The sequence below is a fragment of the Stegostoma tigrinum genome, chromosome 39, assembly GCF_030684315.1.
Source record: "Stegostoma tigrinum isolate sSteTig4 chromosome 39, sSteTig4.hap1, whole genome shotgun sequence".
NCBI classification, from domain to species: Eukaryota; Metazoa; Chordata; class Chondrichthyes; order Orectolobiformes; family Stegostomatidae; genus Stegostoma; species Stegostoma tigrinum.
The window spans coordinates 9,119,683-9,146,495 of record NC_081392.1 but is presented as its reverse complement, the minus strand read 5'-3'; the positions used below and the strand labels follow the sequence as shown (position 1 = coordinate 9,146,495).

The following is a 26,813-nucleotide window of genomic DNA, read 5'->3' as shown; positions in this document are numbered from 1 at the left end:
GCCATCTACAATCCAACCCCACCACCCAAGACATTTTTCCATCCCCACCCCTGTCTGCTTTCCGGAGAGACCACTCTCTCTGTGACTCCCTTGTTCGCTCCACACTGCCCTCCAACCCCACTACACCCGGCACCTTCCCCTGCAACCGCAGGAAATGCTACACTTGACCCCACACCTCCTCCCTCACCCCTATCCCAGGCCCCAAGATGACATTCCACATTAAGCAGAGGTTCACCTGCACATCTGCCAATGTGGTATACTGCATCCACTGTACCCGGTGTGGTTTCCTCTACATTGGGGAAACCAAGCGGAGGCTTGGGGACCGCTTTGCAGAACACCTCCGCTCGGTTCGCAACAAACAACTGCACCTCCCAGTCGCAAACCATTTCCACTCCCCCTCCCATTCTTTAGATGACATGTTCATCATGGGCCTCCTGCAGTGCCACAATGATGCCACCCGAAGGTTGCAGGAACAGTAAATCATATTCCGCTTGGGAACCCTGCAGCCTAATGGTATCAATGTGGAATTCACCAGCTTCAAAATCTCCCCTTCCCCCACCGCATCCCTAAACCAGCCCAGTTTGTCCCCTCCCCCCACTGCACCACACAACCAGCCCAGCTCTTCCCCTCCACCCACTGCATCCCAAAACCAGTCCAACCTGTCTCTGCCTCCCTAACCTGTTCTTCCTCTCACCCATCCCTTCCTCCCACCCCAAGCCGCACCTCCATCTCCTACCTACTAACCTCATCCCACCTCCTTGACCTGTCCATCTTCCCTGGACTGACCTATCCCCTCCCTACCTCCCCACCTATACTCTCTCCACCTATCTTCTTTTCTCTCCATCTTCGGTCCGCCTCCCCCTCTCTCCCTATTTATTCCAGAACCCTCACCCCATCCCCCTCTCTGATGAAGGGTCTAGGCCCGAAACGTCAGCTTTTGTGCTCTTGAGATGCTGCTTGGCCTGCTGTGTTCATCCAGCCTCACATTTTATTATCTCACATTTAATACAGCAGTTTATTACCCTGGTCAGAAAATGTCCCTGTCCATTTAATCACTTTCAGTGGTTTATTACAACAAGGCATTACAATCATATTGTGAACGCAAAGTGCAGCAAGATCAGTCAGTGCAGTGCAGTGATGAGAGAGAACTCCCCTTCTCCTTGCCCTTCCTTTCGGGATCAGGGACTGTTCCCATCTGTGCGAAGGGGCAAGTGGGGTCTTGCTCAACAGACAGCCTAGCTGGCATTGTGACAAAACTGCACTGGCAGTGTCAGCACGGACATGTGCTCTGGAGTACCCGAAGCTAAATATTCAGATTGCTGAGCCACAACACGTGCGTGGGGCGTGTGGGGTCTGTGTGTGTTGAGCTGCCACTCTGAATTGGAGCCAATAAAAACTGGAACAGCAGGTTACTTGGGTGTCTCTCCCAGCAAACCGCTCTGGACTACCAGGGTACCATTCAAAACAATAGTTCTTCAGGTAAGCCAGTGGTTACAGCAAAAATATCTGGAATTAACAATGTAATGATGACCTTGAATTCATTGTTGATTGTCAGGAAAAAAACCCATCTGGTTCACCAACGTCCATTAGGGAAGGAAACTGCGATCTTTACCTGTTCGGAACTAAATGTGACTCCAGACCCACAGCAACGTGGTTGACTCTTAACCGCCCTCTGGGCAATTAGGGATGGGGCAATAAATGCTGCATAGCCAGCAATGCCCTTGTCCCGTGAATGAATAAAGAACAAAAGTAGACCATTTCTGCCGAGTCCAAATTGGCTCTATGCAAAAAAAGTGAAAAAACTGTAAAAGGTGAATTTTGTTTTAAAAATTTGGAATCTGGTGATATTCACATCTAAATACGTATGGCATATTTTGTAAGAGGCAGTTATATTGTCCTTCAATGTGAATGCATGGTGGTGTAGTGGCAATGAAACAGCAGTTATCGAAAACACCCATGTTAAAGCACTGGGGGACATCAGCTCAAGTCCCAGCAGGGCAGCTGGTGAAACGAAAACAAGTTAGTCCCAGTAATGGAGACCATGAGACGGCAGTCATAAAAATCTGGTCAATTAATGTCCTTTAGGGAACAAAAGCTGCTGTCTTTACCCAGTCTGGCCAACATAGGACTCCAGATCCACAATGATTGTAGTTAATGCTTAACTGCTCAGAAATGGTACAGCAAGTCACTCAGTTCAGGGTCAATTAGGGATAGACAACAAATGATGGTCTTACTAACAGCACCCACATAGCATGAAAGAATTAAAATATAGCCCCTTGAAACTGTTACATTTTTCACTGAGATGAGAGCTGGACTCCACTTTCTGACTCGTGTTAGTGCAGGGAACAAGGTCTTTAGTTTGAAGATTCCTGGCTAAAGTAGGGGTGCGTGCTCAGTGGGGGCTTGAAGTGGCTGATTTGCAGCAAAGGAGGAAGCGGGAGCACTGGTCATTGATCCGTAACTCCCAGAGCATTTCATTGTCTCCTGGAGCCTCAGCAGTGCCCGGGGGTCCTGGCTCTGGGTAGCGCTGCAGTAAAGCCGAACGTGCTCCTTCAGTTCATCAATCTGCTGCTGGGTGCCGTTGTTCTGCCGGATGAGGTCCTTGGTTTTCAATGTAATCTCCAGCAGCCCTGACCTGCTCAGGATCTCCACCGTATTGCGGAAGCGCCGTTCCTTGGTGGGACTGGGGTCTGGTCGCCTGGGGGCTCGGTCAGCCAGTTTAGCAGTGTCACCACAGGGTGACTGGCTGCTGAGAGCACGGGAAAACGTGGAGGCAGGGGAGGATGATGACGACGATGAGTGCAAAGAGTCAGAGGATTCAGACTGGAGAGCAGGATTCGGAGAAAGTAATGGTGATGGGGAGACAGAGACATCAAACTGAGTGTAGAGGTGCACTGGCCCAATAGAGGGTGTCTGCTGTGCATTCTCAGGTTGCTGGCTGTGGCCCACTGGTGTGATGTGTGAGGTTTGTTTGTTTTGGTGATATTCCTGTGGGGGCACCCACGGCTCATCCAGGCATAACCGTTTGCTCTTGCTGTGATCGGCAGTCCTGTCGTCCTGGGCCACACGGTTTCCTTCCTGACCCTGGCTGCTGCTGTCATCCCGGCTTTTGTCTGGAAGAGGAGCTATCCTTGGGTAGGCATTTAAAATTGGAAGGTAGGTATCTTTGCCTGTCCCAGTTTTTGACTCGGTTTTCTGTGATTTCAAAGAAGGTGCCAAAGGCTGTCCAATGAAGACCACTCGGGTCTGGCCTGCTGATGTCCCAAGGGAGTGCTGGCTTCCCCACGTTTGTAGCTGGGCTTGGACAAGCTGACTCCTTGTTGGAATAGATAGAGGCTGTTCAAAACAAGGCAGTGGGCAAAGCAGAATTAGAATCCAATTGGATGTAAAGGGACTGCCATTACCTGCAAGCATGCAACAAGAACAGCCCCCCAACTCCGGTGCAACTGGTCCATGCGAGCATGCAATAACCTCCATGCAGTCACTGCCTGTGAGGCTCACTATTATTCAGACAAGTACATAATAAGAGAGCACACCTTCAGTGTGTGACCATCCTGTCAGTGGACACACACTGACTAACAATAGCAAGGTCAGCATTGCTAGCACAGTGAGCAGATGATGAGCAGTAGTAGTATCTTGTTTAGTCCAATGTAAAAAATGGTCAGAATGCTGTGTCTGGGCTATAAAATCGGAAACAGCCTTGGAAACAGGAAGAGTCAATTTAATCATTCACATAGCAAGTGGTTCATTCTTGTATATGCCAATCTTTATCTGTGACATGAAGACACTTCAATGTCAATATTACAGTATTGCTTTAAGAACAAGCTGAGACGGAGCCATTGGTTTGGGTGTTAAACCCATCATTAACCTTATTTGCTTTCGTATTGTACACTCAATGCTCTGATCAGAAAGTGGAGTTGCCCTTTAAAGTGAACAGGGATCATTGTCCACAGCCGTGAGTTGTACAATTGTGCAGGCTGAGGAGCCACACCACCTGCCCCCTCAAACTGCTCCTCCTTGTCAGAGCATTCCTCACTGTGATGTGGTGTCTACAGGGCAGTACTTTGGCTGTGTAAATCTAGACAGGGATCTTGGTCAAATTCAAAGTAAATAAGAGGATTAGGAAAGCTTTAAAATCCAATAAAAGATTACCAGAAAGTTAACACAGAGGGAACGATAAACTAAGAGAGCAAAGTAACATGTAACATAAAAACAAACAGGAAGATCTTCTGTAAATATACAAGGAGAAAGATAGAGGCAGTAGTGAGCACAAAGAATGAGGCTGAGTAGATAACAATGGAGGATCAAAAAATGGCAGAGGAGTTGAACAAATACTTTCTATCAGTGTTTATGGTGGAGGATACTAATAACATTGCAAAAATACTAAATATTGAAAGCGATAAAGGTCAAGGGAGGAAACAGAAAATTAGTATCACACGGAGAAAAAGTACCAAGGAAACTAATGGGGCTAGAGATGGTCATGTTTCTAATACTTTAAAGGAAGGGGCTGCAGAGATGGTGGATGCACTTAGTAGCAACAATCATTAGATTTTGGAAAAGTTCCAGAGGATTGGAAAATTGCCAATGCAACATCCTTATTTAAAAATGTAAGGGAGATAATTAACAGGTAACCTATAGGCCAGTCAGCTCAGCATTTATCATTGGGAAAATGTTAAAACTGATTATAAAGGATACAAAAGCAGAGCATTTAGAAACATAAGATGTCATCAAACAGAGTCAAGATAGCTTTATGAGGAAAAATCATGCCTTACAAATTTATGGTTCTTTGAGATGGTAACAAGCAAGATGGATAAAGAGAAACCAGTATATGCAATATAGTTGAATTTCCAAAAATCTTTTGAGTAAGGTGTTGCACATATGGTTATTTAATAAGACGAATGCCCTGGCATTGGAGTGGCATATTGGATTGACAGAGGATGAAGACAGACGACAGATGATAGAAAACAGAATTGGGATAAAGGGAACATTTTTAGTTTGGCAACATGAGATGTAAACCTAGAACTTAGAGTGCCACAGGAATCAGTATTGGTAACACAATTATTTAGAATTTATATTAATAATGAAAGTTAATGCATTCTTACCATGTCTACAGATGACAAAAAATATTCTTGGGAAGGCAAGTAGTGAGGATGACAAGAGACCATAGAGTGACATACATATAGGTAAGCGGGCAAAAAGCTTGGCAGATGGAATATCACATGGGGAAAATGTGTGGTTATGTACTTTGAGATAAAAAAAAGTTGAATATCATTTAAATTTGAAAAAAAAACTGCAGATACTAGAAATCAGAAATAAAATCATAAATTGCTGGAAAAACTTCTTCAGAGCTGTTCTGGAAAAGGGTCACTGATCCCAAAATGTAAATTCTGCTTTCTCTCCACAGATGCTGCCAGACTTGCTGAGTTTTTCCAGCAATTTCTGATTTTGTTTAAATGGACAAAGATGCAGAAAGCTGCAACTTAAAAAGATTTGGGAATACACATACATGATTCACAAAAAACAGACACTCAGTTGATGATAAGGAAGGCAAATCGAATGCTGGCCTACTTTTGAAAGGGAATGAGGTACAAAACTAGGGAGGTCCCGCTAAAACTATACAAGGTACTAAACAGACCACAGCTGAAATACTGTGGACAGTTTTAGACCCCTTATTTAAGGAAATATGTAGTGGAATTGGAGGTAGACTAGAGAAGATTCACTGGGTTGATCCTGGGTAGGGATTGTCTTATGAAGTGAGGTTCAGTAGGTTGGGCTTATACTCATTGTAGTTTTGAAGACTGACATACAACTTTATTGAAACATGTAAAATTCTTCGGGGACTTGATAAGATGGATACAGAGATGTTGTTTTCTCCTATCACAGTGTCTAGGACCAGAGGGCTTAATCTCAGAGTAAAGACTCTTCTGTCTAAGATTAAGCCAAGAAGGATTTTCTTTCTGTGAGAGAGTGGTGAATCTGTTAGAATTGTTTATTTCTTTAAAGGGCTGTTGTGGCTGGGTCACTCGAGCATTAAAGGTTGCGGTAGACATTTTTTAATGAATGAGAGGCCAAGAGTTATGGAGATAAGGCCGGAAAGTGGAGATGAGACCAGCCATGATCTCATTGAATGACACAGCAGATGGGATGGGCTGAATGGCCTGTTTCCACTCCTACATCTTATAGTCGCATGTACAGATTATTCACAAAGTGATAGCATCAGTGCCTTTTCATCGGGTCACTGCACAGACAAGAGTTCTGCAGCATCATTTGATCCTTCTTTTTCTACTGGGTACTCGCCTGGGCCCAGTGAAACTCTCCAAAGAACGTGAACAAGCAGATATCATGACTCTAGACTCACATATGCCACACTTTGTGCCCTTACATTTCTCCCTATCCCAACCCACACCTTAAAGAGGTTTTACTACAGGGCATTGTGGAGCAAGAGAGGGTCTGTACCTCTTTCAGAAGAACATTCTTCACAATGTAGACAGGAGTCAGGCTGGGAAGTGAGCTCTGTAGAGCTGTGGTTCTCTCCATGTGGTTTGACACAGCCGGCCTCTTTTGCAAAGGTGGATCCTCTGAGTCGGTCTGTTCCAGTGTACTCAGATAGTCTGAGCTAGTGTCTGAGGACATGGCAGAGACGAAATAGCACAGCCAAAGATAAAACAAAGACAATACACACCATTTTCAAACATGGACCATCATATCACTATGACCTGATGGAAATGAGCTTGGTAAATAATCTGTGCATGCCAATCAGAGAATGACACAGCACAGAAGACTGATCAGCTCATTGTTCCTGTGCTGGGTCTTTGAAAGAACTAAACAGTTAGATTTATTTTCACCATAATCCTGCTTTTTTCTGTATTCCAATAGTTATCCAAATCTCTTTGAAAGTTGCAATTTAATCTACTTCTGCTGCGCTCTCAGGCAATACATTCCAGATCCTTACTAGTGAAAATAATCTCTTTTAATCTCAACTTCATACCCACGTATGATGTCATGAGGCTTTGATGGTTAGAACTCCCAGGACAACTCTCTCCCACCTGTATTCCACCATTATCTGTTCGGTATGATTCTGTAAGTATGAGTATGTCAGGCTGTTGCTTGACTAGACTATGCTATGAGTCAGTTCACCCAGTTATGACACTAGTCCCCAGATGCAGGTATGGAGGATTTTGCAAGGCTGGCTCAGTTTGCTGTTGTTTCTAGAGTCTAGCTCAATGCTATTCATTTTCATCAGTTTGAGACTTTTAGCGGTTTTGATAGTCGCTTGCTAGACAATTTCAAAGGACTGTTAAAAGTCATCCACATTTCTGAAGTCTCTTATAGGCCAGACTAGATGAGTAGAGCAGTTTTCCTTACCTAAGGAACATTAATTCAAGGCTTTTATTGAGTTCCGTCATTTGCCATGATGGGATTTGAACCCGTATCTCCAGATCATTATTTGGTCTCTGGTTTACTAGACCAGCAAAAATACTGCTATACCACTGCATAACTTTTGTACCTCTGCAATAATATGGTTGATTACTAATTGTCCTTTGAAATCAGGAACAAAAACAGAAGTTGTCTGGCAGTATCTGTGAAGAAAAAATCAAAGTAAACATTTTGGGTCCGGTGACTCTTCCTCAGAACTGGACTCGAAATGTTAACTCTGATTTTTTCTTCACAGATGCTGCCAGATCTGCTGAGCATTTCCGGCAACATTTGTTTTGTTCCTGATTTATAACATCCATAGTTCTTTTGGTTTTTGCCCTCTGAAATTACATGGAAAGCTACTCAGCTCAGATGCACTTCAGAATGGACAGCAAATGCTGGCCTTGTCAGTGATGCCCAGAGTCATAGAGGGATACAGAATAGAAACAGGCCCTTCATTCCAACTTTCCATGCCAACCAGAATTCCTAAATTTAACTAGTCTCACTTATCTCTTTTTTGGTCCATGTCCCTCTAAAGAAAAAAAAAAATCGGCACTATATCTATGCCTACACTACAGTGTCCCTTTAAACACACTCTTCAAGTCGGTCAGCTCATGATGTTATCAAACACATGGTAAGATGGAAAGGTGATGGTGTAGCAGTTTAACTAGACTAATGGTCCAGTGTCATTCTCTGGGGATTCAGATTCAAATCCAGATTCAAACAACAGATGGTGGAATGTAACAAAGTGTAGAGCTGGATGAACACAGAAGACCAAGCAGCATCTCAGGAGCACAAAAGCTGACGTTTCGGGCCTAGACCCTTCATCAGAGAGGTCTGATGAAGGGTCTAGGCCCGAAACGTCAGCTTTTGTGCTCCTGAGATGCTGCTTGGCCTGCTGTGTTCATCCAGCTCCACACTTTGTTATCTTGGATTCTCCAGCATCTGCAGTTCCCATTATCACAGATGGTGGAATGTGAAGTTTTTTAAAAAATCTGGAATTAAAGAGTTTGATGATGACCTGGAGGCCATTGTTGAATGTTGTAAAAACCCACCCAGTTGACTAATACACTTTAGGGAAGGAAATCTGCCTTTCTTATCTGGTCCGGTCTATATGTGATTCACTTTGATGGGATTGACGGTGGCATGCTACACCATTTACTTGTGTCAGATTGCTAAAGAAATTCAAGAGCGAAGACCATCTGATATTAACTAAAGCAAAAGAAATGACAACAGGCAGCAAACTCAGACATGGGAACACCACCAACTGCAAGTTCCCTTCCAAGTCTCTCAGACACTGACTTGAGATATCACCGCCCTTTCACAGTCACTGAGTCAAAACCCTGGAACTCCCCTCCCCACAGCACACTTCAAATGGACTGTAGCAGTTAAAAGGAGGTAGCTCACCACAAACCTCTCAAGGGCAATAAATGCTGGCCCAGTCAGCAAAACCCACATCCTACAAATGAATAAAGAAAATTTAAAAATAGATTTCTAGCTAGTAAAAGAATCAAAGGGCCATGTGGAGAAATGGAGGCAGATATAAGCTACTTTATGAAAATAGAAAAGGCTACATGGGTCACATGGCCTACTCCTATTTCTCATCATAAAGATGTAATGTCTCCCATTTTGTTGAGTGTATAGGGTGCTTGTTATGAACTGAACTGTTGCAGTAGAGTATAAGACAATAAAATGTGAGGCTGGATGAACACAGCAGGCCAAGCAGCATCTCAGGAGCACAAAAGCTGACGTTTCGGGCCTAGACCGATGAAGGGTCTAGGCCCAAAACGTCAGCTTTTGTGCTCCTGAGATGCTGCTTGGCCTGTTGTGTTCATCCAGCCTCACATTTTATTGCCTTGGATTCTCCAGCATCTGCAGTTCCCATTATCTCTGTTGCAGTAGAGTGGTGGTAGCTTATGTACACTTGTTGACCCAAACTGGAAAATGTGGCACCCAGTCATCTTCAGGTTGTCGCAGTATTTCAAACAAAGAGGCAGTCTGCATGCATTTTAAATCCTCACTCAAACCCACCTATCCCACCCCACACCCTCTCCCTTCCCCCAACTAATTACCTGAAAAACCAGAATCTTTTTCTGGCTCCTGAAGCAACATGTCCTGATTCATCCTGGCACTTCCCGTGTGACTTATTTTCTTCACCTCTCTGTACCAACTGCTTGGCAGACTCTCTAATTTAACAGAAACCCCATTCATCCTGTCCTTTAGGTTTCTGTGGGAGCTTCTTGTGACAACAGGCACTTTATCCAAAGACATGTTTCACTGAAAGAGAAAACATCGATAAGGAATATCATTCTCAGCGTTTGTGAGAGCACAAGTGTGCAAGTGACTGTCAGACAGCCCGTGAGACAGAGTGCGCCGAGAGGGAACATATGTGAGAGAGAGGCAGAGTGAGTAGCAGCATGGTAATGTCACCACACTAGGAATTCACTTTCCCAGGCTAATTCTCTGGGGTCATGGGTTTGAACCCTAGCACAGCAGGTGCTGAAATTTGAATTCACTTTTTAAAAAAATCTGGAAGAAAGACCTAATGGTGACCACATAACCACTGTTGATTGTCGTAAAAACTCATCTGGTTCACTAATGTCGTTTAGGAAGGAAATCTGCCATCCTTATCCAACCTGCCCTTCACATAAGATAAAACGGTGTGAAGCTGGATGAACACCGCAGGCCAAGCAGCAGAGCAGCAGGAAAGCTGACGTTTTGGGTCGAGACCCTTCTCCAGAAAATCTCGACCCGAAAAGTTAGTTTTTCCTGCTCCTCTGATGCTGCTTGGCCTGCTGTGTTCATCCAGCTTCACACCGTTTTATCTGAGATTCTCCAGCATTGGCAGTTCCTACTATCTCTGCCCTTCACATGACTCCAGATGCACAGCAGAATGGCTGACCCTTAATTATCATCTGGGGTATACTAGCGAGCATTGCCCACATTCTGTGATGAATTAAAAAACAGATTTGGAATTGGAGAGCAAACCCCCTCCACCCATGCTCCGAATGACCTGGTGCTGTTCTCTCCCCGCCATGTGCAATCTTTTCCAACAAAGGATTAGTCATAGGACACTGGGAGGCGATAGCCTAGTGGTATTAATGTGGAAATGTAGACTATTAATATGGAAACTCATCTAATGTTCTGGGAACCTGGGTTTTAATCCCCTAACATTCCCCAGGTGTTGGAATTTGAATTCAATAAAACAAAAATTGGGAATTAACAATCTAATGATGGCCATGAAACCATTGCCAATTGTCAGAAAAACTCATCTGGTCTGGCCCACATGACTCCAGATCCACTCTCACTGATCTTTGAAATGGCCTAGCAAGGCACTCAGTTCAAGGTCAGCTAGGAATGGGCAAAAGAAGCTGGCCAGCCAGCAATGCCACATCCCACAAATTAATTTTTAAAAAATCATAACAGCACAGTAGATGGCCATTTGGTTCACTGATCCTCCCCTACTTGATCCCATTGTCCTACATTGTCAACTCAGCATCTTATCAATAACTAGGGGCAACGTAGCTGCTCACTGGTTAGCACTAATGCCTTATAGCACCAGGGACCTGAGTTTGATTCAGCCTTGGTAACTGTCTGCATGAAGGCAGACTGTCCATGCTAAATTGCCTGCGGTGTCCAGGGATGTGGAGGCTAGGTGAGTTATCCATGGTAAATGCGAGGTTACAGGAATAGGGTGGGGGTGGGTTGGGCTTGGGCGAGAACTCTGCGGAGGGCTGGTGACACAATGGGCTGAACAGCCTCTTTCCACACTGCAGTGATTCTACAATTCACACAAGATAAATTCATCCTGGCACTTCCCGTGTGACTTATTTTCTTCACCTCTCTGTACCAACTGCTTGGCAGACTCTCTAATTTAACAGAAACCCCATTCATCCTGTCCTTTAGGTTTCTGTGGGAGCTTCTTGTGACAACAGGCACTTCAGAGATAACAAGGTGTAGCGCGGGATGAACACAGCAGGCCAGGTAGCAGCAGAGGAAGAGGAAAGCTGACGTTTCGGACCTGGAGACTTCTTTAGAAAAAGATTCTTCACAGATCTAGACCTGAAACGTCAGCTTTCCTCCTCCTCTGATGCTGCCTGGCCTGCTGTGTTCATCCAGCTCTACACCTTATCTGAGCTTCTGCTGCAACGGCAATTCTTAATATCTCTAAGGCAATTCAGGAGAATTTTTTTCCACCCACAAACTGGGAAGAATGTAGAACTGAGGTTGCTGGTTTGCTCACCAAGCTGGCTGGTTCTTGTACAGACATTGTCCCCATGCTAGATAACAACACCAGTGTGGCCTCTGACGAAGCGATGTTGTTCCACTCCTCCTGGTATTTATATAATCTGTTTTAAATTGGGTTGTGTCATTTCCAGATTCTGTATGTATGTAGAATGTAGAACTCACTACTACAATGAGTAGTTGAGTATAATTTGAGGAGACGCTAAATGTGTTATGAGGTTCAAGGGAAGAAAAGTTTGCGCTAATAAATTCACAATAGAAGGGTGAGAAGGCTTGTAAAATGGATCAATGCTAACCAAGTCCAAATGGACTGATGAAAGGTTCTCAATGCTGTTATTTGCAATTAATTGCCTCCTTGAGCTTAAGAAAGCTTATTGTTTTGTTCATCATCCCTGGGACCGCATTGGCCTATCTGATAGCAACAGCTTTCTGAAATGACTGGTAAGCCAGTTTTTCACAAACAACATGTTGGCAGGACGCAGACAGCAAACTGCAGTGCACCCATACGAGCAATCTCAAGATTTAAAATTCATGACACCGAATCCGAAATGGATGCAACTTATCAGCTAGCTAAATTTTCATTGGGCATCCTCGAGCTTCCTGAAGCAATGGATATTATAATGGATGAAGAAGAAAGCTTTAAGTGCAGGAAGATGCAGTCAGCCAGCCACAAACCACCCCACAACAGCAACCATTGACATTCAATCTGCAACTGACAAGTGACTCAAGAGCAGCACAGTGAAAACAGAAATGGATTAAGTGCGAAATAGAGATTTAACTCAATGAAAATCACAACAAGTATAAAATCTTGAATTAATTTAACTAGCAGATCATGAGCAACTTCAGATTGAGGGCCTTCTTGCTGGTGTTTTTAAGCATTTTACCCCTGTTTTCTCACCGTAATAATTCAGGGGCAGACAGAGACTTGCTGCAAATTGTCGGTCACATGAAGCTTACAACTGTCTGATAAACTGCTCTCCAATCCTGCAGAGTTCCTGCTGTCCCCAGCCCTGAACAGCTGAAGCAACAAAAATCTGTAAAAACATACAAACAAATTGAAACAATGATTCCTGTGACAAACTGCTACTTTCAAATAGAATAATTTTGCAAAATAATCTGATAGAGCAGAGATACAGCAAAAACTGACACCTTGACCAAAATACCACACAATTCAATCCCAAGTTTACATTCAGCTTACTGGAAACTGCCCCACATTATAAATTCAATTCTCTATCTCCTCTCTCCTCCCTGCCCCATCAGAATATGCACTCCCCGAATACCATATTAAGTATGGGCACAGGGAATGTTAAACCTAAACCCTAGGCCCTCAACTTTTTTATTCCCAAACAGGATTCCAGCCACAGACCCTTCACAAGCTCCTTCCATCTCACACAACCCACATCCTTTGACACTGAGACACCCCACATTGTCCTCACTAGGAACCCCATCTTCTCATCCCCCGACCTCAGGGCACTCACGTAATCTGCACACCACATCTACTGCTAGCACCTCCCTGGACCCACACACTTCCTGTCCACTCCTCCACTATCTGCGCTCACCTGAGTGTACTGCCACACAATTTACCCTCTCCATTATTCACCAAGCTGTCACCCCCATAGTCTCTAAACATGTATCCACAGGACACCCAAATTCTGTCTCGCCCTCCTCTCCCCATGGACACCCACATCGTCTACCCTCTTCTTCCTTACATTATCTGCCTCCATCCATGAGAAATCCCACTTCCCTCAAGTATCAACCTGCACTCCCCACTACAGATATCCACATTGTCTACCCCACACCAATCCCACCATGGGATCCTCACATTCTCTATCCCCTCACTCCCGCTTATGGGATCCCCACATTCTCTTGCCCCTCACACTCTCTACATGTACACTCCCCCCGCCACGGAATCGCCACATTCTCTACATGATCATTCCACCCCTCCATGGGATCCCCACATTATCTACACCATCAATCCACCCCTCCATGGGATCCCCACATTATCTACACCATCAATCCACCCCTCCATGAGATGCCCACATTCTCTACACCATCAATTCCACACTCCCATGAGATCCCCACATTCTCTAAACCATCAATTCCACACCCCCATGAGATCCCCACATTCTCTACACCACCAATTCCACACCCGCATGGGATCCCCACATTTTCTACACCATCAATTCCACATCCCCATGAGACCCTCACATTCTCTATACCATCAATTCCACACCGCCATGAGATCCCCACATTCTCTACACCATCAATTCCACACCACCATGAGATCCCCACATTCTCTACACCACCAATTCCACACCCCCATGAGATCCCCACATTCTCTACATCATCAATTCCACACGACCATGAGATCCCCACATTCTCTACAGCATCAATTCCACACCCCCATGAGATCCCCACATTCTCTACACCATCAATTCCACATCCCCATGAGACCCTCACATTCTCTACACCATCAATTCCACACTCCCATGAGATCCCCACATTCTCTACACCATCAATTCCACACCCCCATGAGATCCCCACATTCTCTACACCATCAATTCCACATCACCATGAGACCCTCACATTCTCTACACCATCAATTCCACACCACCTTGCGATCCCCACATTCTCTACACCATCAGTTCCACACCCCCATGAGATCCCCACATTCTCCACACCATCAATTCCACATCCCCATGAGACCCTCACATTCTCTACACCATCAATTCCACACCACCATGAGATCCCCACATTCTCTACACCATCAATTCCACACCCCCATGAGATCCCCACATTATCTACACCATCAATTCCACATCCCCATGAGACCCTCACATTCTCTACACCATCAATTCCACATCCCCATGAGACCGTCACATTCTCTACACCATCAATTCCACACCACCATGAGATCCCCACATTCTCTACACCATCAATTCCACACCCCCATGAGATCCCCACATTCTCTACACCATCAATTCCACACCCCCATGAGATCCCCACATTATCTACACCATCAATTCCACATCCCCATGAGACCGTCACATTCTCTACACCATCAATTCCACATCCCCATGAGACCGTCACATTCTCTACACCATCAATTCCACACCACCATGAGATCCCCACATTCTCTACACCATCAATTCCACAGCCCCATGAGATCCCCACATTCAATTCCACACCACCATGAGATCCCCACATTCTCTACACCATCAATTCCACACCCCCATGAGATCCCCACATTCTCTACAGCATCAATTCCACACCCCCATGAGATCCCCACATTATCTACACCATCAATTCCACATCCCCATGAGACCGTCACATTCTCTACACCATCAATTCCACATCCCCATGAGACCGTCACATTCCCTACACCATCAATTCCACACCACCATGAGATCCCCACATTCTCTACACTATCAATTCCACACCCCCATGAGATCCCCACATTATCTACACCATCAATTCCACATCCCCATGAGACCCTCACATTCCCTACACCATCAATTCCACATCCCCATGAGACCGTCACATTCTCTACACCATCAATTCCACACCACCATGAGATCCCCACATTCTCTACAACATCAATTCCACACCCCCATGAGATCCCCACATTCAATTCCACACCACCATGAGATCCCCACATTCTCTACACCATCAATTCCACACCCCCATGAGATCCCCACATTCTCTACAGCATCAATTCCACACCCCCATGAGATCCCCACATTATCTACACCATCAATTCCACATCCCCATGAGACCGTCACATTCTCTACACCATCAATTCCACATCCCCATGAGACCGTCACATTCCCTACACCATCAATTCCACACCACCATGAGATCCCCACATTCTCTACACTATCAATTCCACACCCCCATGAGATCCCCACATTATCTACACCATCAATTCCACATCCCCATGAGACCCTCACATTCCCTACACCATCAATTCCACATCCCCATGAGACCGTCACATTCTCTACACCATCAATTCCACACCACCATGAGATCCCCACATTCTCTACAACATCAATTCCACACCCCCATGAGATCCCCACATTCAATTCCACACCACCATGAGATCCCCACATTCTCTACACCATCAATTCCACACCCCCATGAGATCCCCACATTCTCTACACCATCAATTCCACACCCCCATGAGATCCCCACATTATCTACACCATCAATTCCACATCCCCATGAGACCCTCACATTCTCTACACCATCAATTCCACATCCCCATGAGACCGTCACATTCTCTACACCATCAATTCCACACCACCATGAGATCCCCACATTCTCTCCACCATCAGTTCCACACCCCCATGAGATCCCCACATTCTCCACACCATCAATTCCACATCCCCATGAGATCCCCACATTCTCTACCCCCTCACTCCCTGCACCTTGGGATCCCCACATTCTCTACCCCCTCACTCCCCCCACCAATGGGATCCCCAAATTCTCTACCCCTCCACTCCCTGCCATGGGATCCCCACATTCTCCACCCCCTCACTACCACCACCTTGGGATCCCAACATTCTCTACCCCCTCACTCCCCCACATTGGATCCCCACATTCTCTACCCCCTCACTCCCACCACCATGGGATCCCCACATTCTCTACTCCCTCATTCCCCACCATGGGATCCCCACATTCTCTACCCCCTCACTACACCCCGCCCCATTGGATCCCCACATTGTCTACCCCTCATTCCCCCCCGATGGGATTCCCACATTCTTTACCCCTCATTCCCCCCAACGGATCCCCACATTCTCTACCCCCTCACTCCCCGCCATGGGCTCCCCACATTCTCTACCCCCTCACTACACATCCCCCCAATGGGATCCCCACATTCTCTATGCCCACATTCGCTACCCCCTCATTCCTGCCATGGGATCCCCACATTCTCTACCCCCTCACTCCCCCCCCATGGGATCCCCACATTCTCTACCCCCAGATTCTCTACCCCCTCACTACACCTACCCCGATGAGATCCCCACATTCTCTACCCCCTCACTACGCCTCCCGCCGATGAGATCCCCACATTCTCTACCCCCTCACTACACCCCCCCCGATGGGATCCCCACATTCTCTACCCCCTCACTATACCTCTCCCCGATGGGATCCCCACATTCTCTACCCCCACATTCTCTACCCCCTCATTACAACCCCTGATGGGATCCCCACATTCTCTAACCCCTCACTACACCTCTCCCCGATGGGATCCCCACATTCTCTACCCCCTCACTACACCTCCCCCCGATGAGATCCCCACATTCTCTACCCCCTCATTCTCTACCCCCACATTCTCTACCTCCTCATTCTCTACCCCCTCACTACACCACCCCCGATGGGATCCCCACATTCTCTACCCCCTCACTACACCTCCCCTGATGGGATCCCCACATTCTCTACCCCCTCACTACTCCTCCCCCGATGAGATCCCCACATTCTCTACCCCCACATTCTCTACCCCTTCATTCTCCACCCCTCACTACACCCTCCCGATGGGATCCCCACATTCTCTATGCCCAAATTCTCTACCCCCTCATTCCTGCCATGGGATCCCCACATTCTCTACCCCCTCACTCCCCCCCATGGGATCCCCACATTCTCTACCCCCTCACTACACCAACCCCGATGAGATCCCCACATTCTCTACCCCCACATTCTCTACACCCTCACTACACCTCCCTCCGATGGGATCCCCACATTCTCTACCCCCTCACTACGCCTCCCGCCGATGAGATCCCCACATTCTCTACCCCCTCACTACACCCCCCCCCGATGGGATCCCCACATTCTCTACCCCCACATTCTCTACCCCCACATTCTCTACCCCCTCACTACAACCCCCGATGGGATCCCCACATTCTCTACCCCCTCACTACACCTCCCCCCGATGAGATCCCCACATCCTCTACCCCCTCATTCTCTACCCCCACATTCTCTACCTCCTCATTCTCTACCCCCACATTCTCTACCCCCTCACTACACCCCCCCAATGGGATCCCCACATTCCCTACCCCCTCACTACACCCCCCCGATGGGATCCCCACATTCTCTACCCCTCACTACACCTCCCCCGATGAGATCCCCACATTCTCTACCCCCTCACTACACCCCCCCGATGGGATCCCCACATTCTCTACCCCCTCACTACACCTCCCCCCGATGAGATCCCCACATTCTCTACCCCCTCACTACACCCCCCGATGGGATCCCCACATTCTCTACCCGCTCATTCTCTACCCCCACATTCTCTACCCCTTCATTCTCCACCCCCTCACTACACACCCCCCAATGGGATCCCCACATTCTCTACCCCCTCACTAAACCCCCCCCGATGAGATCCCCACATTCTCTACCCCCTCACTACACCCCCCGATGGGATCCCCACTTTCTCTACCCCCTCATTCTCTACCTCCTCATTCTCTATCCCCACTTTCTCTACCCCCTCATTCTCTACCTCCTCATTCTCTATCCCCACTTTCTCTACCCCCTCATTCTCTACCTCCTCATTCTCTATCCCCACATTCTCTACCCCCTCACTCCCGGGCAAGGGGCGGGGGGTGTACTCCGCCTTCCGATCTCTGTCTCCTCCCCCACCCCGAGATACCGGTCGTTCCCCGGTCTCTGTGCCCGACGTTGGGGGGGGGGGTGGAAGATGTTTATCCTCCGGACCCCAATGTTTTAATCCACCCCCTCCCCAGTCACGGGGGATGGAGGCTATTCCTACCTTCTCCACCCCCTCGATCGTCCCGGTCGCCTCCACCGCTTCTCACCCAAACCTGCAGCAGATTCTCCCGACCCCACCCCACAACGGGCTACCTCACTGAATGACAACGGCTCCGACCAATGGAGAGTGAAGTCCTCCGTCCCTCTCCACCAATCCAAGGAGGCGGGACCGCCCTCCGGTTCCCGCCCCCGCCCGGCGAGTTAGGTTGCGCTCCCCTCCGCCGCCCCGTGCGCGGCCTCGTGAGCGCGGCGTGATTGACAGGCCGTCTCCATGGCGACCCCGGCCAGGCGTCCGCACGCGCCGCTCTCCCCCGAGGCCTTGCAACGTGAGCAAGAGGCCACGTGGAAAGACGCAGCAGTTGGTGCATGCGACCCTGCGCAGGCAGCCGTGCAAACCGAGCAATGCAACCGGCAGGGCCCTACAGGAATAGCTGTACTTCAGTACCTAGTTGCACCAGGTCCCACATGCGAACACTGTGCAAAGGGGGCAAATCAGTGTAGAACCTCCAATCGGAACATAAGAACTAGGAGTAGGCCGTCCGGCCCCTCGAGCCTGCCCCGCCATTTAATAAGGTCAACGCTGATCTTTTTGAGACTCAGCTCCACTTAACCGCCCACCCACCATAACCCTTAATTCGTTTACAGTTCAAAAATTTATCTAACCTTGCCTTAAAAACGTTCAGCGAGGTTCAATGGCTTCACTGGGCTGGGAATTCCACAGATTCACAACCCTTTTGTGAAGAAGTTCCTCCTGACCTCAGTCCCTTTATTTTCCTTTGCTTTCCCTTTATTTTGAGGCCATAGTGGTGGTCATATTGGGCAACAGATTGGTTACCGAGTTGGAAACCGAACATAGGGTGGCACGGTGGCTCAGTAGTTAGCACTGCAGCCTCACAGCGCCAGGGACCTGGGTTCAATCCCAGCCTCAGGCAACTGCCTGTGTGGAGTTTGCACACTCTCCCCGTGTCTGCATGGGTTTCCTCCCACAGTCCAAAAATGTGCAGGCTAGGTGGACCGGCCATGCTAAATTGCCTGTAGTGCTCGGGGTGTGTGGGTTATAGGGGAATGGGTCTGGGTGGGATGCTTCAAGGGGTAGCATGGACTTGTTGGGCCGAAGGGCCTGTTTTCACACTGTTAATCTAATCTAATAACAAGTTAGAAGTAGGTCCCTGGATTCTGCTCTCCTATTTATTAATGACGTGGAGGTGCCAGTGTTGGAAAGGAATGGTCAAGCCCAGAAATCATGCCACACCAGGTTATAGTCCGACAGGTCCATTTGGAAAGAAGGAATAAGACTCCAAAAGCTTGTGTTTTCTTTGGACTATGCCCTGGTATGGTGTGAATTCTGACCATTTATTAAGATTAAGGCTCTTGAGTACTGGACATGTGAACCAGAAGGTTTAAGTTTGAGTGTGTAACATTAACTTTGACTAGGTTGATTAGAAAATTTATTCAGAACTTTTTTCCCTTTATTCATTTACAGGATGAGGGCATCGCCAGCTCTGCAGCATTTATTGCCCATCCATAATTGCAGTTAATAATCAACTGCATTGCTGTAGGTCTGGAGGCACATGTGGGTCAGAGCAGGTAAGGATGGCAGTTCCTTCCATAAAGGACATTAGTGAACCAGAAACAAACACAAATTTGCTGGAAAAGCTCAGCAGGTCTGGCAGCATCTGTGAAGGAGAAAACAGAGTTAACGTTTCGGGTCCGGTGACCCTTCCTGATTTACAGTATCCACAGTTTTTTTGGTTTTTATGTAGTGAACCAGATATGTTTTTCAGCAATGGATTCACAGCCATCATTAGATTCTTAATTCCAGATATTTATTGAATTCAAATTTCACCATCTGCCGTGGAAAGATTCAATCCTGGGTCCCCAGAACATTATCTGGGTTTCTGGATTAACAGCACAGTAATAATACCACTAGGCCATCACTTCCCCCTTTTCGGAGGAGAATGAGATTGATAAATATGTAAATGGTAAAGGAATCAAGAGCTATGGGGAAAAGGCAAGAAAGTGGAGTTTAGAATTAGATTTAATTGTCACATACTTGAGTATAGGAGTATAGTAAAAAATGTACAGTGTTTGCTCTGGCCCCATCTTGGTCACAAAAAATAGCCAAAAGGTAGGAAAACTTCTAGATCTTAAAGTCTAAAGTTTTATCTCCGTAAATGTGCCTCACAATCTCATTGAATGGCAGAGCAGGCTCGATGGGCTAAATGGCCTATATCTACTTCTTTGTCTATCTTATTTCACATTTCCATCTCTTCCTCATTCTGACAGAGGTGACTATAGTGTTGGGAGCCAAGAGACCCCAGCTAAAGGCCACTCTTGCTCTTCCCATTGGTGCTAAAGTGATATACATCAAAACACACTTCTTACACATCAATCCTTGCATTCAGCTCTCAGATTTTAATTATTGGATGCCAATTTGCTTGTTGGTCAGGCAGTAATCCAAAAATTATTGCCTGTGTGGTAACACTTATTAGTTTAATCCCTTGCTGTTCATTCGTGCTTAGCAGAACCTCTTTTCTGGCTAAAGGCAGGAATTCCAAAGCTTTGAACACAGAAGACTAAAGGTTAGGTATCTGTTGGTGAGGTTTCAGCAACTGAGCAGATTACTGGTCCCGCTGTAAACCTAGGGAACGTACATACTCCTTCATATTTTAAACATTTGTCATCAACTGTTCACACACACCTCTGAAGCAAGTGGGATTTGAGTGCAGGTCACTATCCCTTAACAGTAGCCTATACACCTTCACTCGCATACTCACCATCCTGTTTAGTTGCATCAATTCAAAACATTTTACCCCCCTCCCAACACCAGCTTTAATACACATTATAGATGTTGCAAATTGCTGAGGCCTCAACTTCCATATAAGATCCCTGTGTATCTCCAAATTCAGGTGCATAGACAGCCCCTTATCCTCACCAGCTAAATGCAGCATTCCCACAGACACCTGCGAATCCCTGGCCCAAGACTGTCCAAAGTGAAGGAGGTGCATCCAGGAAGGCGTCAAGCATCTCGAGATTTGTTGTTGGAGAAAATGGAAGCCAGCTGGACCAAGGACCAAGCTGCCACAACAACACCCTACACACCCCATGGGATTCCCACATTCTCTACCCCATGCCACGACCAGCTTCTGACCCCAAGTGTGAAAGATCCTGCGGGAGCCCCATTGGTCTGTACAGCCACCTCCGGACTCACCCTTAGAGTCATCCTCGTCTGTGAGGGACCGTCAGTGACAATGATCCCTTCAGCATGGCCCCTGAAAACATTTTCCACAAACTCCACATCCGTGACCCCAGTAGTCTCAAATATGCCTCCTCCTATTCACATGGCTAATAAGTTTGGAAAGCCAACCCTGGCCTCCAGCAGTCTGAGCGCTTATGCAAGCTTCCTCTGTAATCCCAAAAAAATACTATTCAGCATAGTTGCACTATCGCCTGCCCAATGGTGCATCTCAAAAGCCCTGATTGTTTGAAGCCACGTGTATTTATAGAGGCCTCGTCAGATAGTTAGAATCCCATTGACTGTTCTAACCTTTTATTTTTAAAACAGGGTTAACTGCACATTATATTCCTGTCCATTGCTCATTCACTTGGAATTATCTGCTATGTGGGTCACTGATTTTTATTCAACCTAGAACAGCTACAGCACTAAAGGAGGCCACTTGGCCCATCGTGTCTCGGTTGACTCTCTGGGAGAACCTCCCCCACCCTTTTTCCCCATACTTTGTACATAGTCAATCTTTCTAATTCACTTGTGGAATGCAGAAAATCACAGACTGGGCCAGTATTTACTGCCCATCCTTAGATGCCCTTGAGAAGTCAGTGGTGAGTTGACATCTTGAACTGTGCTCTAGGTAGACTCACAATGCCCTTAAGGAGGGAATTCCAGGATTTTGAGCCACAGATGGCAAAAGGACAGAAATATATTTCCAAGTCAGGGTGGTTGCAGTTTGGCAGGTATTTTCCTTCAGTTCTCATGAAGGGTCTAGGCCCGAAACGTCAGCTTTTGTGCTCCTAAGATGCTGCTTGGCCTGCTGTGTTCATCCAGCCCCACACTTTGTTAGCTCTGAGCTTTTCCACCAACTTTGTTTTTGTTCCTGTTTATTTTCCTTGCAGTGGTGTTCCCATGTATATGCTGCCCTTGTCCTTCCAGATGGAAGTGATTGTTGGTTAGGGAGGTGCTAAGGATTTTTGGCAAATTTCTCCACTGCATCTTGTAAGTGGTATTGGGTGTCAGTGATGGAGGGAAGGATGTGATGCCAATAAAACGGGCTGCTTTGTCCTGGACGGTGCCAAGCTTCTCAAGTTGTTGGAGCTACACTCATCCAGGCAATTGGGGAGTATTCCGTCACACTCCTGACTTGTGCCTAGTAGATGGTGGACAGTCTTTGGGGATCACTGCAAGATTCCTTGCCTCCGTCCTCATCCATTAATAAATACATTGTCTTCCCACCCCCACCTCTGTCAGTAGTACCTCTATCCTGAACTCCCCTTTGGCCAGTTCCCTTCACATCTCTTCCTGAATTCAGGGAAGGAAGTTTGGACAGGTGGGGCATAAATCTATTGGAGTTAAGAATGAGAGGTGACCTCATTGAAACATATAAGATCTTGAGGCAACATTTTCTCTTAAGAATCAAATCCCCACAGTGTGGAAACAAGCCATTTGACCCAATAGTTGCACACAGACTTTCTGAAGAGCATCCCACCCAGACTCATCCCCCTACCCTATCCCTGTGTTCCCCAAGGCTAACGCACCTTACGTACACATTCCTGAACACTTTGGGGCAATTTAGCATGGCCAATCCACCTAACCTGCACATTTTTGGACTGTGGGAGGAAACCAGAGCACCCAGAGGAAACTCACATAGACATGGGGAGAATGTGCAAACTCCACACAGTCACCAGAGGGTGGAATCGAACCTCAGTCCCTGGTACTGTGAGGCAGCAGTGCTAACCACTGAGCCACCGTGCTTTTGGGTGGAGGGTGGGGGAAGATGAAAACTGTCAGAAATAACATAAAAGATCTCCCCTTCAAGACATGAACAAGGAGATTTGTTTCTCTCTCAAAAGGGTCATTTGGTTGTGGAACTCTCTGCCCCAGCACCTAGTGGAGACTGTGTCGTGGAGTCAGTCATTAAATTTACTCAAGGCTGAAATAGATTTTCAATAGACAAGGGAATGAAGAGTCATTGGGTGGAGGCAGGAAAGTGGATCGAACAGCCACTAACAGATCAGCCACGATTGTACCGAGTGGTGGATTTTTGAGTCCTTGCCCCAAGCCCTGTGTTCCTTCCCATTTTGTATAAAAAAACGAGAAACAATTCCTCTGTTCAGACCCAACAGCATACCTCAGCCAGAGCTCAAAAGCTACACTAACGTAGCTATTAGAACTAGGTTCTCCAATTTTAGGACGTGAAACTTACAGAAACCCATCTGTCATCCATCTGGAGTAACACGGTGTGAAACTGGATGAACACAGCAAGCCAAGCAGCATCAGAGGAGCAAGAAAACTTGACGTTTCGGGTCAGGACCCTTCTTCAGAAATGGGGGAGGGGAAGGGGATTCTAATATCTCTGTCATCCATCTGGAGTTGTATTTGAACTTGATTACCGGCTTACAGCCCCCTGGTTGCTGCACCATCGCCACAGCTTACAAACACAAATTGGCTTGGCAAATGTCAAAATGAAGGTAGATCTCTAGTGTAATGGGTTGCCTCGCGCTGATTCTGAACCAGAAGATCCAGGTTAAAGTCCAACTCGGGGAGCAAGGAGCACGTGCTCATAAAAACAAACAGCCGCAACAATAACTTGTAAATCCTTCCAATACCAATGACAGACGGTGAGAGATTCTAGAAGTTCCTAGTCAGCCATGGGATGAGGAGATGTTGCAGCTGTCTGCCATCACCATTCAGAACTCTGGACTACAATAGTGCAGGATTATAACGGAGCAGGAGGTGGCCATTCAGCCCATTTCATGCCATCATGTGTACGTATATGTTCCCACATCACAGGCTCGTTTTGGTGGTGATGGTGATTGGAGGAAGGAGGTTGGCTGATGGCTGGTGTGAAGCAGAGAGCTGCCAACAACATGGAGTTAATTCTCCTTCTGGCTGACATGCATTTGGAACCTGCCATTGGTGGAACTTATAACTTTGTAGCTCAGACTTAACTTTAAGAGAAGAATTGAAGACGACTAACAAGTGTGTAATGTTTCCCCCCCAAATTACACTGCACCCAAATTGGAATTAGCAATACAAAAATTTTTATTTAGATAAAGCATTTTTATTGCATATGTCAGAGTAGCTCAACCTACGCCTTGGGGTTTTTGAGAGAGAACGATAGGTCCAAAATATCAATTAAATTCCGCTGCACAACAAATGTGTGCAGAATTTTAGTGGGTCACTTGCAAGAAATGCCAATGGTAAATCATACTCAAAGTCAACTACAAGGGAGGATGCAAAAGCTTTGTTTGGAAAGCTAGCAGTTCCCTTACAGTCACTGCAACTTCTCCAGAAAAGGGCAAGAGGATCCAGTAGGAGACACACATTTGAGGGCTTTTATTGTGCAGTGGTAGTGCCCCTACCTCTGGGCCAGCAGGTCCAGATTCAAGTCCCAACTGCTTCAGAGGTGCGTCATAACATCTGAGCAGGTTGTTTGGAAAATATCAAAGGCACTAATTTGGCCTCAGCTGGAGTATGGTGTCCACACTGTAGGAATGATATGGAGGGATTGGATAGGGTGTGGAAGAGCTTTTCCAACAATGGTTCCAGGAATGAGGAACCTTGGTTATGAGAAGAGATTGGAGAAAAGTTGGGACTGTTTTCCCTGGAGTAGGGAAGACAGAGATTTGGTAGAGGTTTTCAAAATCATAACATATATAGGAGCTGGCTTGGGCCTCAAGCCTCCCGTGCTACCCTACAAGATCGTGGCTGATCTACCCCAGCTTCACCTCCTGAGTTGTATCAACTGTTGTGCCTTCAACCCCTTGATATTTCAGAAATGTACTTCCTCTAAATGATCTAGCCTCCACAACTCTCTGGTGTAGAGAATTCCAGACATTCGCCGCTCTTCAGGAGAAGAAATTTCTCTGCATCCCAGTTATTATCCTGTTATTCTGTAATTATATCCCCATAGTTCAAGATTCCCTCACTAGTGGAAACTGTTCTCGCTCTCGAAACTATGGTGAACAAGGGGGCACAGATTTAAAGTAAATCAGTAAAATAAGCAAAAGAAAAGCAATGAGGAACAATGTTTTCACTCAGTGAGTGGTCACTGTCTGGAATGTACTGCCTCACGCTGTGGTGGAGGTAGATTCAGTTGGACTGTTGTCATCAGAAAACAAAGATTTGCAGGATCGTGGGAAGAAGGTCGGAGAATGGCTGCGAGTAAACTGCTCAGAGGTAGTATAGACAAGAGTCACCGAAAGGCCTCTTTCCCACACTGGAATAATTCTGTGACAGATTGCAACAGGTATCACACTACAAATATTTCTAAATCAACCTGTTTAAATACATTACGACACGTCTCGGGAGCATGTGGGACCTGAACATGTGCTTCTTGACTCAGAGGTAGGGATACTACCAGTGTATCACAGCAGCCTCAACAGATGTCACAGTAAGTGCTCATATAAACACACACACACACACACAGACACAGGTCAGCACACATACAACTACACCCCAGCACAAATCAAATAGAACACGATACGTGGGGCTACTTCCCAGGTTGTTTTAGGAAGTGCCTTTTGTAATTATCAATTTATCACATGCCTCTGTGGGATCTTGCTGTGTGCTCATCGGCATTTCCTGCAGGTCGGTGATTATGCTTCAATCCTTTGCCCCCAAAGTGACTGGGGGAATGACCTGAAGCTGCAAAAGGTGCTAAATAAAAGCAAAGTTTCTTCCTTAGATAGATTACAGAAAAATGAGGGGAATTCCAGATCAGTTTAAAAATACAGACACACGCAATTCCTCAACTCGTGCAGCTCACAAGGTTTCTGGATTAGAGTTTTAAAATAGATCGTGCTGAGTGAATATTCTGTTCAAAAATTACAATTAAAAGAAGAGTTATTCTTTTACTGTTTCCAGTTAACAGTAGGGAACTGTGTTCCTTAGCGAAAACATGGTGATGCGGAGTTCTGATAGAGATACTTTCCAAATCAAAACGGGTCTGGATGCAGGAGATCGGGAGAAACTATCCCCACTTGTGAAAGAAAAGGTTAAAAATTTAAAAGCCAAGTTTTAGTAAATGAAGCAAAACAGATGAAAGTCTATTTTCATGCAGTGATTTGGAATGCACCATCTTAAAAAGGGCAAGCTTGGTTTCAAATTTCAAAAGGGCATTTAGAATGATTTGAGAGTACGAAGAACGTGCAAG

The 26,813-nt window shown here is 46.4% G+C and overlaps 1 protein-coding gene across 2 annotated transcripts; it reads right to left on the bottom strand.

Annotated features, from left to right (window-relative positions):
• Positions 1 to 927: 927 nt before the first annotated feature.
• LOC125447655 (CLOCK-interacting pacemaker-like) lies at positions 928 to 18,503 on the bottom strand. Of its 2 annotated transcripts, none has more exons than XM_048522261.2 (5): positions 18,425 to 18,503; positions 12,560 to 12,695; positions 9,489 to 9,693; positions 6,457 to 6,623; positions 928 to 3,336 (listed from the first exon to the last, which is right to left on the bottom strand). In XM_048522261.2, the coding sequence occupies exons 3-5, from the start codon at positions 9,685 to 9,687 to the stop codon at positions 2,374 to 2,376; spliced, it is 1,329 nt and encodes a 442-aa protein (XP_048378218.2). In that variant the 5' UTR covers positions 9,688 to 9,693; positions 12,560 to 12,695; positions 18,425 to 18,503; the 3' UTR covers positions 928 to 2,373. The 2 variants fall into 2 exon arrangements, with proteins under 2 accessions (XP_048378218.2, XP_048378219.2); XM_048522262.2 differs by lacking the exon at positions 18,425 to 18,503 and adding an exon at positions 12,811 to 12,981.
• Positions 18,504 to 26,813: the final 8,310 nt, after the last annotated feature.